Raw genomic sequence first — 13743 nt, forward strand, 5'->3', positions numbered from 1 at the left:
TAAATCTGGTCCTCTGGACATTCAAAAAAACAAAACAAAACAAAAAAATTCTAGAAACGTTTCGTCTTTCATCCGAAAGACTTCTTCAGACGTCTGTTTTGTTACCTGGATTATTGAGCATGTACCAGGATGTTTAAAAACATTTGTTTCAAATCAAAGAAAATAAGTGTGCATTTAGAGTAAACTGTTAGGGCAAAGGTCGTATGTACTTTTTAAGACATGCGTTTATTAAAACTTGTTTTACACAACTCTTTAGATGACTTTAAAACGTGTGAATTCCAAAAACTATTTAAGAGAAAATTCCAGTGCAAAGACTATAGTAAATGTTAGGGTTTTGTTTATTTACTTGTTTTAAACTTTATTAATATTTGTTTGTCAAATGGAGAAGGAATTAAATGTAAATTAACAATTAAAAGGTTTTTTTTTTTTTTTTTTTTTTTGGTTTTGCTTTCTTCATCTCTTCATCTCTTCTTTAAAAAGCCAGACTGTGATTTGGGGGATTTGTGCAAAACAGTAAAGTAAGGGTGAAACAGAAAACAGTCAAATCAAATAATTTCACAATTAATGTTTAGGGTTATTTAAAAGATTTACTTTTTCATCTGTATGAGTTCATTTGATCTCGTCTAAACAGTTCAGATTGATCTCAACCTGATTTATTTTATCAGGTTGAGGGAAAGACTTTGTCTGGTCTCTGGCGCCACCTTGTGGACTCAGAGGACAAGTGACAGATTTATGATATTTTCATCTGCTCATTGGAACTCAATCCAAAAGTAAGGAAATAATACAATTTTAGCTTTATCTTATCTCAGAGCAGACTGAAGCCTTTGATGCTATATTATAAGTAAACTACAGATTGTGAAACTTTAATTCTTGTAGAGAAAATCTTTGTGTAGTGCACAGAAAAAAACAATTTGAGTCACGTCATTCCTTAATATTTTTTCCTGCTAAGAGGTCTTTTTTTTTTTTTTTGTCTTTCTTAGGTTGTGTTGTGCAATACTTCTTAAGGCTTTCTAAAGTTTGAAATGTACCTGGATAATATATTCATTTACTGCTTTCATGTCTTGAGGTGTTTAAACTTAATTTATAAATTACTTACAGTATGAGTAAAAACATAAACTAGGAGGATGAACAGACATCACAGCAAAAATACTTTTTTATATATTTGACATTTAAATTAAGCTTGATAGTATCAGCTTGTTTTTAATTAAATGTTTACTTTTTATTTAAAAGCTCAAGAAATTTTTGATAAACATGACATACACACACACAACCCAGCATGTCTTATCATTATTGTTTTTTCTACTGTACATCTTCTTTTTTTTTTTTTTTTACACTCATTGCTCACAAAAATAAACTTGGAGCAAAAGTTCATTATCCCTAAAGTGGAACTTTACCTTTTTTTTTTTTCTTTTTGTAGATTCAGCCCATAAAAAAAAGGAAACACGATTCAAACGAATAAACAAATAATATAACTCTCAATAGAACCAGAGTGGGGAAAGTGCATGTCCATTGTCAAACTTTAAATAACCTGAAAACATTGTAAATGACTGCTCATTTCCACTTTAAAACTGATAAGAAACTCTGACAGCTTGAAGGTAAATGTTAAAGACTCTTGTAAACGTGGGCAGAGAGAGTCTACACAGCTGGATTAATTTAATTTCAGGTTGTTGTTTTTGTCCACTTTAATGTGATTTTTGGATTAAATATACATTATGTTAAGTCCATCAGGCTCTCAGTATTAGGATGTTAAATTAGCAAACATTGATAATAATGTTATCTGTTCAGATTAACTCCAAAACGGTCATAGGCAACTTTCCTTGCTTTTTTTTTTTTTTTTTTTTTTTTTGCGCGCGCCTATGTCCTCCAACGCGTCATATACTAAGAACATTATATCTCGGCATACATCACTGACATAAAGGGAGGGGCTGCTGCAAAACACATAGGCAGAATGAATGCAAAGCGCCTAAAGAACACACTTCCTGTTGATGTAAAAACTGAAGCCGCAACTGTCTGACACATCTGGACTAGAGAGGGGGGGAGGCCTGGCTGTAGCGTTAGCGAACTACTGAGGGGAATGGACACCATTTATTGATAATCAAGACGGTGAGTTTGGTGGACTTCATCTTTGACATGGACTGGTGACCGTAATGCGTTTGTAATGTCGGTGCCATTTCAGTGTAAGTAATGGGACATAATTACTTACCTAGGAGCGTGTGCTAGCTGTTCTTTGGCTGTACTTCGCTGCGGCTGCTCGGCTCGGAATGATAATGTGGAGTGGCCGCAAAGCTACAGCTACATGCTAACACTAGCCAGCTAGCATAGTAGCTGTGACATAGCCTATGTAGTTTGCGCTCGACGTTGTAACTAAACTATTGAAACGTACAAGCTTGTAAATTGTTTTCATAGTCTGAGCTAGGAATGAACGGTTAGCTAATAAAAATGTGGAGAATGTGTTCAAGTAGCGCCTCTCTCTGTAGATTTGATACTGGGTTAGCTAGTGATGCTAGTCTGATGCTAGTGAGCTGCTCGGCTCTTTTGGCCTTGTATGCCGACACAAATGAGACAAGTAACGTTATAACTTTAAAAGTCGTCGTTTTCTTTTGTGAAAATGAAAACTACAAACTTTAAATACGTTGGAAAGTGATGGTAAAGCTAGCGCCAGCGTTAGCATCCCGGCTATGCCCCCCCCCCCCCCCCCCCATCGCCTTTTAATAGAATGGTTTAAATTAAAAGTTTGATACGGCCCTCCTTAATTAATTAACAGTAAGTGATAATAAACTTTACAGTGCGTGCTTAAAACACCCTCGTAGATATGAACAATGATGGCACTTGTTAAAGAGAAATCACGAATGTATTAAAAATGAAGAAGTTGACTCGTACTGTAAGCACGCGATGTCGTAACCTCTGCAGTGGAGCAGCATTAGTGTTACAGTGGTGTGAATATGTCAGAAACATCCTCACTGGTTATACTGGGGCTAAAGATGAACTGGCAAAGACAGCAGAGAAACAGAGCACTTTGAAACAATGTGCACCATTAAACTAAGCGAGATGGCAGGAAAGGACAAAGTGCAGGGACGTGGCATATTAAATTCAGTCTACCTGGGTTCATTTGGATCACCATGAAGTGTTGCATACTTTTATATGACATCTATTTGTCTTGACTTTAAAAATGTACTTTCAGAACAGGACGTGATTGCTTGATCATTGTATTTGTTACCAAAATGACTTCATCTTAGAGGCAGCTAAAGTAGCTGCATTTTATTGATGGTGTTGCGTTTTGTTTCCCACCTGCACATTATTAGTTTGTATCTGAAGTGATCTTTCACCTTGGATTAACCACTTAAACTGTTTTGATTTTGATTCGCCAGATTGTGTTTCATTGTTGTACAACACAAGTCATTAAGCCCACTGATCAAACAAAAGATTGCTCAATTGTAGTTTGTAATCATTGAAATAAATGCCTCGCGTTGGGTGAAACTTGTAAAAGTCTGAGTTTGACTCAAGATTTTGTGACATTTGTCACATTGTAGTTGATATAACGATTGTAAAATGTTACAGAATTTGTTAAGCCGTTTACGTCAGTTTCTTTATTGTTGTTCACACCGCATGTGGTACATATGGTGGAACGAGATTATGTGCACAGGGTACCAGGTACTTGTTATATTACACACACACACAACTCTCTCTCCTGTACCTAACTCGCACAGTAAGAGTTTTGAGTAATTTCAAGAACAGCATCTTGTCTAAAGGTACGTTAAGGTACGAACTGGAGAGGCCAGGTTTTGTACCACCTCCAGTTTTGTGAATACCCCACACTCCTGAGTCAATTCAATTCAAAAATACTTTATTAATCCCAAAGGGAAATTATTTGTTGTAGTAACTCATTATCCTCATTTCATTAAGAGATGTTATAGATGCTGATGGCTGTAGGTAGGAAGGATCTCTTGTAAAGGTCCATCCCACAGTGGATCCTAAGAAAGTGGCTGCAGATGCCGCCCGATCCGTCCACCCAGACTCAGCAGGCCTCTCAGTTCCCCCGGACTGTAGGACCGCCTGAATGCTGGGCAGAACTCCTCCCAAAGCGACGGCCACTCCTCCCAGCAGTCTGCCGAACTCCTCGTCGCTGCGGACAGCCAACTGTAGGTGCTGAGGGACGATCCTGTCCTTCTGCTTTCACGAGCTGTGTTTCCTGCTAGTTCCAGGATCTCAGTGGTCAGGCACTCAAGCACAGCTGGCAGGTAGATGAGAATGCATCCACAGAGCATCCTTTTCAACTCATTTGAGATTCGGGGCTGTAGTTGAGATATTTTTTGAGCTTTTGAGATGTTAATCAGCTGTTGGCTGTAGAAAACAGCCTTGTTGCCATGGTTACGCATCATAACAAATGTCCAAAACTAAAAAAAGTTTCAGTAAAAATCCTTCCAGCTGCACAGCATCTGATACCAGAGGATCCATCATCCAAAAAAATGTGATTTACATCCAGAAAAAGAGGAATTAAAGTTTCCAAAAGCAAAATCTCAGAATGAAAGTAACAGAGCTGCTCCAACATGCAGCCACCTTGAGCGGCGCGATTCTAGAACATTAAGAATCAATTAATTTCAATTCATTAAGAACATCCATTAAGAATCATATTTCTGTTTGGTGCTCTGATAATATTGGAAAAGTGGAAAAATAATAAGACATGGGTATGCATATTTTAAAGTCTTCACTTGTTTTAATCTGATTAGCACGTGGTCAAGCTGAACTGAAAAAGGAAGAGTATTGTTTTCTTTTCCATTTATGTGCTCCAAATCCAATCAAGGAATACTTAATGTAATACTTAGCTCCGTATGTTTACTTCCTATAGGCGAAGCATTGTTCAGGATGTTATTATCCCTGCTGTCCCTGAAGTCCTTCTAAAGCTAGTCTATTTTTGTGGAGTTGTTTTACTATCTGTTCTCAATGACACTGTCTGTTCTTTGCTCGTGAAGCACATTTGTCCTGCGTCTTGTGTAACCCACAAACTGTTCTTCGAAGTAAGCAAATGTTGCTGATGTTGAAGAAACAATGCTTGCCTGCCTGCTGACTTGGATTTTCTTGTTTTTTCCCACTGAAACGACTAAACATTTTAAATCTCGAGTTTTGGGTGATGTCTCTAAAGGGAAGTTGATCTCCAGTCAGTTCGAGTATCACATTGTAGTACTCTGTATCCTGTGTATGTGCCTTCGTGTAGCAGCTGTATCAGTTTCATCATCTAACTAGGAATTTGAGCCACAGATGGAATTTTTTTGAGCTGAGTTCAAACATTTTTGGCTTTCAGTTTTAAGCCAAGCATGTGACCCTCACTCAGCATGTACATTTCAGCTACTGAGCATTCTTTGGCTTCCTCTTCTTTTGGCTCCATTGAGTTTTCATAGCGCCATTGCTGGTGTGTTTTAATGTATGAACATGTATTTGAAAACGGGTCACACCAGGAGTGTAAAAGAGACACAACTCCTTTTAAATGTTGTTGTTGGTTTTTTGATACAACGTCATCTTTCGGATGCCAGGATTTGAAACTATGATTTACTGGACAGGTGTTATGGCAAGCTTTCACAACTGGAGAAAGTGCTTGCATACTCAAAGCACAGAGGATCGTGCTGAATAGCCAGTTAGAAGAAGCAGGAGTGGGTGCAGGGGGGAGAGATGGGAGAAAGACAGATGGAGACAAGGGTCAAAACTGGGGAACTAAAATGTTGCGCTCCTCTACATGAAAGGGTTTTCTGTGAAAACACAGAAGTACTCAATAGATTCTCTAGAATTTAATTTTAAGGTTGCATTATTCCGCTGCTTGTATTGAAACTAGGCAAAGAGCTGTTTTGAAACGAAATCCATGTTTCCACGTATGTTGCATTTTAACTGTCGAAGGTGGATACACTAGTGCTAGCATTAAATGTGGGGTTTAAGGTATGAATGTGATAAAATACTGACTTCAGCTTACTATTTATCTTGTCAGGATAAGAAAATTAGTGTCGGTGTCCTGCATGTTTTTTTTTAGCTTTCCCGTTTGGGCAAAACCTATTTCTTACTTCTTCTTTTTTTTAAGTAAAGCTTTTGGCAGGTGTGATTGTCTAGAGAGACAGGATCAACGTGCATTAACACACACGGGCATCTGCAGTCACTGTTCTTCCTGAATGCTTCAGAAGATTGTCTTTGAAAGTCTTCTCAAGAACAGTTGGGACATAACCAGATTTTCCTCTTTCTCTGCCAAATCTTGGATGTACAGTATACCTGTATAGCCTGACTCCTATAATGCAGTCACAGACTGGTACATTTTGTTCAGTAATTTGCATAAGGTTCATCTGCTTTCCTCACTATTTCCTCCTTAGCAATAACACCACTGAGTCTAAAGAAAATCAGCATTGAAAGCTTTTCAGTGAAATAAAAGATGAAATGTTTTAAAACCTCTGAATGTTTTCACTTGGTTGTATTTTTGTGGTACAATCTAAAATAAATTAAATGTACTTTTAGCACTGTTAGAGAACGTTGCACTGTTTATGCAATATTCATCGTAACTGTGAATATTTTGCTGTATTTTTTTTGGTAAAGCTAGGAGAGGTCCTCTGTTTGGTGGTTCCCAAACTTTTTTCTGAGAGGAGGACTCTGTGCACTAACAGAAAAACTGTGCTCTTCCTACACATGTGCGTGCAAACCGCCCCAGAACACTTGGCAAATATATTCTTTAATCATCGGTAATATATTGCATGTAATTTTTGTTTGCTTAAAAACTAAGAGCCAGTGCCTTGATCTTGATCAACAATTGTCTGAACTTCATTTATATTTCAGAGCACTACCTCATGGCCAGTTAAAACAAGTTTGTATTGTTTCTAGGATATTGTTCAAGGGTATGTTTTTCAATAAAATAAGATTGAAAGTTGAAGGTGCATTGTGACCTTATAACACCAGACAGTGTCGCTTATAAAACTAAATCGATATCGGCCAAAATCGGAATCGGCAGGTCGGACTTTTTAGAAATCGGTGATCGGCCAGAAAACTGCACCCCTACAAAGAAGTGCTCATTAACACAGATTTACACACTTATGAACAATATTTGAGAGAACAAGGCTTATTGTGGACATAAAAAGTTAAAGTTATTTGAGTTCAGCTCATGAAACATGGAAGTAAAAACAAAGAAGTGTTCCATTTATATTTTTGTTCAGTAGTTTGTTAAAAACATTGACTCAAGATTAGGGGTTGAACGACTACATCATTTTTAAACTCTACATTAAAATAATAAAACTCGAGTAGAAGTTGAGTAGTTGATTAGGGAGTGGTGGCGCAGAGGTTAGAGAAGGTGGGCCTGTGATCGGAAGATCGCTGGTTCAAGCCGATAACATCAAAAATGTGGGTGGGGTAGGTGAAGCACCCACACCTGCCCCCACCCTCATTCGTCCCACTCTGGGCCCTTGAGCAAGGCCCTTAATCCCCCACCATCTGCTCCTCTGGGTGTCCTAGACAGCAGCTCTCTGCTCCACACGGAGGGCTGTGGTAGCTCGGTGTCTGTGGTTGCGTCAGGAAGTTCATCCAGCGTAAAAATAACTGCCAAGTCTTAGTGCAACTTAGTTCGCTGTGGCGACCCCTAACGCAGGGAGCAGCCGAAAGAAGAAGGAGAAGAAAAAAGAACTCGAGTAGTTGATGATGTCATATAGGATCTTAAGATGCAAAAATAAATAAATAAATAAAACTGCAAAAAAAAGTCATTTATTATTTACAAAAAACAAGATCAACAAAACATTGGGAGCGTATATTACGCTCCTACCATTTATCATACTGCAAATAAGTCACAAGAAAAACAAAACTATTAGTTATTATTATTAAGCTGCAAAAGTGAAAGAAACGTGCGGCACATCAAAAATGAAACTAAAAACAGTGGGGGGGTCAACCACCACCGCCCACAGTGCTGCGCTTTAGGTTTAGAGATTAATATTTTGTGCTTTTTGTTTGTGAAACAAGGTCAGAGGAAGCTGGTTCTGGTTCGGTCATTGGACCCCGTGTTACACCATATTCTGTGACCTGCAACAGTGCATGCAACACCGCCCCTACGGTCACAATATACTGTGGTCACAGAATATGTTCTAACAGCGGTTCGCAACGAGCTCCAAACAGTCAGGAAGTTGATTCATTTTCTGTTTCCTTACGGTAGTTGAACTGGAAGACTCATCTTTAGTGAAATATTTCCAGACTGTTGATGTATTTCTACCTGTTTTCCAAGACTGGGCCTGCTCCGCTCCATCCGTCTGCTTAGAGGAATCCATTTTGTAGCCCGCGCCCAGTGCAGATCATGTGACACGTGATTGATGTAATGGCGATGTAATGATGTCACTACGAATACTCGAGAGATGTCCTAGGAATCGATGTGTGGATAACTCGAGTAGTCTGTTAAAGCCCAACTCAAGATGCTGCCTCGGTTTTTTTTTTTATCTTTTCCACCTAGATATTTAGTAATAATTTTAGTCTGTGCCTTTAAACTCTTTAACCCCCCAAGTTTTCTAGTACCTCCCAGATTGGGAATTACTGGCACGGTACACTAAAATGCCATATACATTCACAGCCCACTTTTCTTTATGTATGCTTGCATGCAAAATATCATTCACAACAATCTTCATCAAACTGCTTTTGTTTTGTTTAGTGCTGTTTAGGAGTAACATGTCACCCAAGTTAGAGGCATAGATCAACATTGCTTTAATTATCATTTACTGTATGTGCATACCAAAATACACAACTAGTTTTACCACAGTTCAGTAAGTCTTGAAGTAGATGCATACATAAAATCAAACTAGTGGTGCTATGAGTTATTGTTAAGTGAATGACGACAAGCAGCCATGGTTTTTGCAGCAACACAGCCACCGTGACATTTTCATCACTGTCAGATCTGTCTGGTTATTATTTTAATTTAGTTGTGTAGATACTTATTAAAAATACCAAACTGTGGCCCTTTTTTGTTTTGCAATTGTTGAAAATATATTTAACTTATTAAAAAAAAGTTCACATTAGAGAAACGTTCTCACAAACGGTTATTAGTTATGTTAATTTTATTTAACATAGGACTGTGCAAAAGTCTTTATACGCTCTTTTAGTTATATTTTGTGTCTAGGAAACTAGGAACTCTTGTAACGATTTAAAATGGTTTAAAGAACAACAACAAAACTTTCTGAAGGTCAAAGGTATTTTCATTTTCAGTCTTATTTCTTTACCTAAAATTTTTCAGTGTAATGATTTCTGGTTGTTTGTTAAGCAAGTTAACACTGTTCAAGGGTTTATCCATGCATAAAGGCACATAAATTCAAGATCTGAACTAGTTTTTTGTCTGAAGCATAGACAACTTTGAAAATAACCAGTTTTAAATGCTTTGGGCACCTGTTCGCTAACAGCCTGTCACAAAGACATTTTATCTCCAGTTGTTGGCTTACTTTATTAAAAATGCTAATGATAATACATTTTGACAGGCATGATATTGTGTTTTGTTACAAATATGGTAATTCCAAAATAACTTTCCTTAAAACTTGGCATAGAGTAGATTATTAACTGAAGATTTATACATTTCTCAGGTATTGTGTCAGCTTTTTGATTAGATTATTTTCTGTTCATAAAGATGACTTTCAGATATTGTATATCTAATCTAGATAATATTTTCTAGGCTTTTGGCCACCACTTGTTCACTTACTTCATTTACCTCACTTTGTTTCATTCAACCTTTATTTAAACAGGTTAATCCCATCGAGCCCCGGGGACTCATTTAAAAGAGAGACTGGATTTTAACAGTGATGACAACAGTACACAACAAAAACAACTGTAGACAATCGTAAAAGAAAACATACAAATTGAGAAGAACAAGTGAAAGAAAACTGTATTAAAAAACCAAACAAAAACAGCTGGGTTGTAAGGTGATGTAGAATATTAAAACAGAACATGTCTTTATTGGTTTCACTATACTGTCATGATCAGATACAAGGACTGGACAGAAAAAGGATAAAAACAGCCAGAATTTAAAAAAATAATAATAAAAAAAAAATCTAAATTTGAGAGAGGTTTGACTGAAAGCCTGAAGACATTCTGAGTAAAAGCAGTGTGACTACAAGAAACTCTTGAGTTATTGCCATGAAAATATAAATACTATAATGATGGTTTTAAATATTTGGACTGTATTGAACAATGACGGAGTCAAATGATGCTTTGCCTCTTTTTCTTTTCTTTTCTTTTTAGGTTGTCGACAAACTGGAGAAGCATATCCAAGAAATGGACGACGGCAGCTACATCGAGTTTGATGTGCCGGAGTTCAGCAACACTGTTCTTACTCAACTCAATGAGTTGCGGCTGCAAGGGAAGTTGTGTGATATCATCGTTCACATTCAGGGTCAGCCATTTCGGGCTCACAAAGCCGTTCTGGCAGCAAGTTCACCCTACTTCCGTGACCACTCAGCTCTCAGCACCATGAGTGGTCTCTCCATTTCGGTCATCAAAAGCCCCGAGGTGTTTGAGCAGCTTCTTGCTTTCTGCTACACGGGTCACATGTCCCTACAACTTAAGGATATCATCAGTTTCCTCACTGCAGCTAGCTTTCTGCAGATGCAGGCCATCATTGACAAGTGTACCCAAATCCTGGAGGGCATCCATTCTAAGATCAGCCTCCCAGTTAGTTCCTCCAGCCCAGAGAAGGACAGCCTCCAGACAAGTCGCAATGGGATGAATGACAGCAGCCTCTTCATTAACCCTACCCAGATCTCCCCCCCTTATTACTCCCGGCAGAATCAGCCAAGTGTTGAAGCACGGTTGGAGTTGGCTGGAAAAGGCCAAAGCCGAGTACGACAGCAAGAGGAGGGCCAGTCAGATCGTGGCAGTAGTGATGGTGTGTCTGAGCATGATGCCCCCATGGAGGGTGAAATGGAGCAGGTAGAACTTATTGGCAAAGATGGGCAAGTAACGGATGTGCATGTAAAGATAGAAAAAAACGATAGGCCAACCTACTCAGATAGTTCCTCGGCTGGTGATGATGGCTACCACACAGAGCTTGTGGATGGAGATCAGATTGTGGCTGTTAGTGTGGGTTCTTATGGTCCTGTCATCCAGCCTGCTGCCTATTCTTACTCAGGGCTTTCTTCGCCATGCTTTGTCAACCTAAGCAGCTCCAGTCCTTCTCGCTCCTTGCTCAGTGGTTTCAGAGGTGGGCGAGCCAGAGCCAAGCGTCCGATGGCAATTCCAGCAGGAGTGCTAAGTCAAATGAAACCAGGCTCTGAGGATGGTGAAGCAGTTGTGGGGGCCACTGGGTTGGAAAACGATGTTCGAGAGCGTAGCCTCCGGAGCCAGTGGTATCCCTACAACGAGAGGCTCATTTGCATCTACTGTGGAAAGTCTTTCAATCAGAAAGGAAGTCTGGACCGCCACATGCGTCTGCACATGGGAATTACTCCTTTTGTTTGTAAGTTCTGTGGCAAGAAGTACACAAGGAAAGATCAGCTGGAGTATCACATCCGCGGCCACACAGACAACAAGCCCTTCCACTGTCAGATCTGTGGTAAATGCTTCCCATTTCAGGGCACCCTTAACCAGCACCTGAGGAAGAAGCACATGGGCGCATCAGAGATTAACAATCATACGGACTCCCCAGAGAGGATGGAGGGAAGCTCAGGTCAAAAAGACCAAGATAATGCAACAGAGGGAATGGCCTTTGAGGCACAATACGCGGAAGAGGCGCCGGCTAATGAAATGGAGGAGAGTTCTAAGTGCAGTCCAGAGGAGGCTCAAGCATCAAGATGTGATTTTTAGGTCCTGCTTCAAGTGAAGCGAGCTTTAAGAAATTATTATTTCAACTCAATCTAAAGTATCCCCTTTTTTTGAATCAGCTCTCTCTACTCTGAACATTTCTCAAGTCAAGGGTTTCTGTCAATTTTGTAAAGTGTGTCGCTAAATGCAGAGGGATAACAAATGCTTTATATATATATATATATATATATGTAAAAAAAAATCATTTAAGCAAAGGGAGTAACAGCTTACTATTTTTGAGGTGGTCCTAATAATCAAGACCTCTAGTTGATTTCTCTTTTTATCTTTCCACATTTAAAAAAGAAATATTTAGAGTTATATAGGCATGTTGCAATAATTGATAATGTGAAAGCTCTGGTAAGATGCTTGTCATATCACCTTTTTATCTGACCTGTTTTTGCACATGTGACCACTGGAGGTCACTTACTCACAAGGAATGATTTTTCTGCCAGTGCAAAGCTTCATGTGACATATCCGTTCAATACCTCATGATGCAACTACATACTCACAACAAACAGTATTTTAACTGAAACTCACCGGGTTCTACCTCATAGCCAGGAACCTACAATGCACAAACGTGCTCACCGTTTGAATCTGTTTAAGGTTTTATGTACAGTTTATCTTATTGCCAAACTCTGTAAGAAATGTTATTTTAACACAAAGCCTTGATACAAGGGGTGGGGGGGTGTATTCCTTGCTGATTGTATGGATTAAGAACCAAGTTCTTGTTTCAGGTCAGCCAGGTTAAAATTATGATTAAGAAGGTGCTATGTTAGGAGTGCATTAAGTTTGCTATCTTATGTGCGTTTGACAAATGTGGAGAAAACAGATTAAGTGAATGGCTATTATATACTTTCAAGATTACATTTTGTCTGTATTGTAATAATTGTTAAACAAAACACTTCAGAATTTTATCGCACATCACTACTGGAAGTCTCTCTCAAGTTGGTCCAGGCATGGTTTTAGATGCTATCATCCATACACTGGGTGAAATACGCTCACATAGTTATAAAATAAGTTATATTCCTCTGTAGCCTGATGGCATATTTATACATAAGTAATGTCTGTGTACTCGTTTTAACCTGAGGAAGGCTTCCAATATAAAACTCAGTGTTTGACAGAGACGGGGGTACTCGTTGTCAACTTAGCACATAAGGAACAGTCTTGAACAATATGCAAAAAGATCGAACAAAGGAATCTCAGCCATTGTCAGATGGTTTTTATTCCATTATTTGAAAATACTTTGTTTCAATTTTCCGTTGTGTTCCACATCAGGAACGTCATTTCCTCATGCGTCAAACTTTTATTACATTGTCATAGGTGTGGCGTAGAAGAATTAAGGTTAAAATGTACACGTTTTAAATTGTAGTTGGTTAGTCAAAGTATCAGTGCAGTCTGCAGAGTGACCGTTGGGCAAAGTGCTGCTCAGGTGATCGAACTGAGCAGATCTGTGTCGTTTTTAATCCCGAGTCGGCAAGTGTGTGTTTTGAGTGACTTGCTTCACCGCAGTAAATTTCACAAAAAAAAAACTTGGACACTCAGCAATCTCATGAAAACTATTTGATACGAGTCATGCATGTGGCATGACCTTTTTATCTACCGGTATACTCTTTGTGCTATGGGGATCAGGGATTGGGTAGTTTTTATATAAGATGGCTCTTCAAAAGTGCCAGATTAATTGTTTGCAAATTTAAAGCTCAGCCAGAAGGTTCTATTTGTGCTACTCTGCTTTTCTTATTCGCAATCAAGATGTTAAATGCCTTTTTTTTTTGTTTGTTTGTTTTTAAGAGCACACGTTATATTTTTTTCTGTCTGGCCTTTGCGTAGTACTTAAAACTGAATATCTGGCAGTTTTCATGTATTTCCTGCTTGTTGTGCATTTGGTGGGAGAATATTGTCCGTTTGTCTAAATTTACGTTCGTCCTGTTTTTAATTGCTCTGAATGTACAGTCGTCATCTTGACTC

General features: G+C 38.7%; 1 protein-coding gene across 1 annotated transcript; it reads left to right on the forward strand.

Annotated features, from left to right (window-relative positions):
• Positions 1–1948: 1948 nt before the first annotated feature.
• Positions 1949–11990, forward strand: zbtb34 (zinc finger and BTB domain containing 34). The gene is made up of 2 exons (XM_037680569.1): positions 1949–2103; positions 10222–11990. Exon 2 carries the CDS (start codon positions 10255–10257, stop codon positions 11779–11781), a length of 1527 nt encoding a protein of 508 aa, XP_037536497.1. The 5' UTR covers positions 1949–2103; positions 10222–10254; the 3' UTR covers positions 11782–11990.
• Positions 11991–13743: the final 1753 nt, after the last annotated feature.

The sequence above is a fragment of the Nematolebias whitei genome, chromosome 8 (assembly GCF_014905685.2).
Source record: "Nematolebias whitei isolate Nwh7 chromosome 8, NemWhi1, whole genome shotgun sequence".
Lineage (NCBI taxonomy): Eukaryota > Metazoa > Chordata > Actinopteri > Cyprinodontiformes > Rivulidae > Nematolebias > Nematolebias whitei.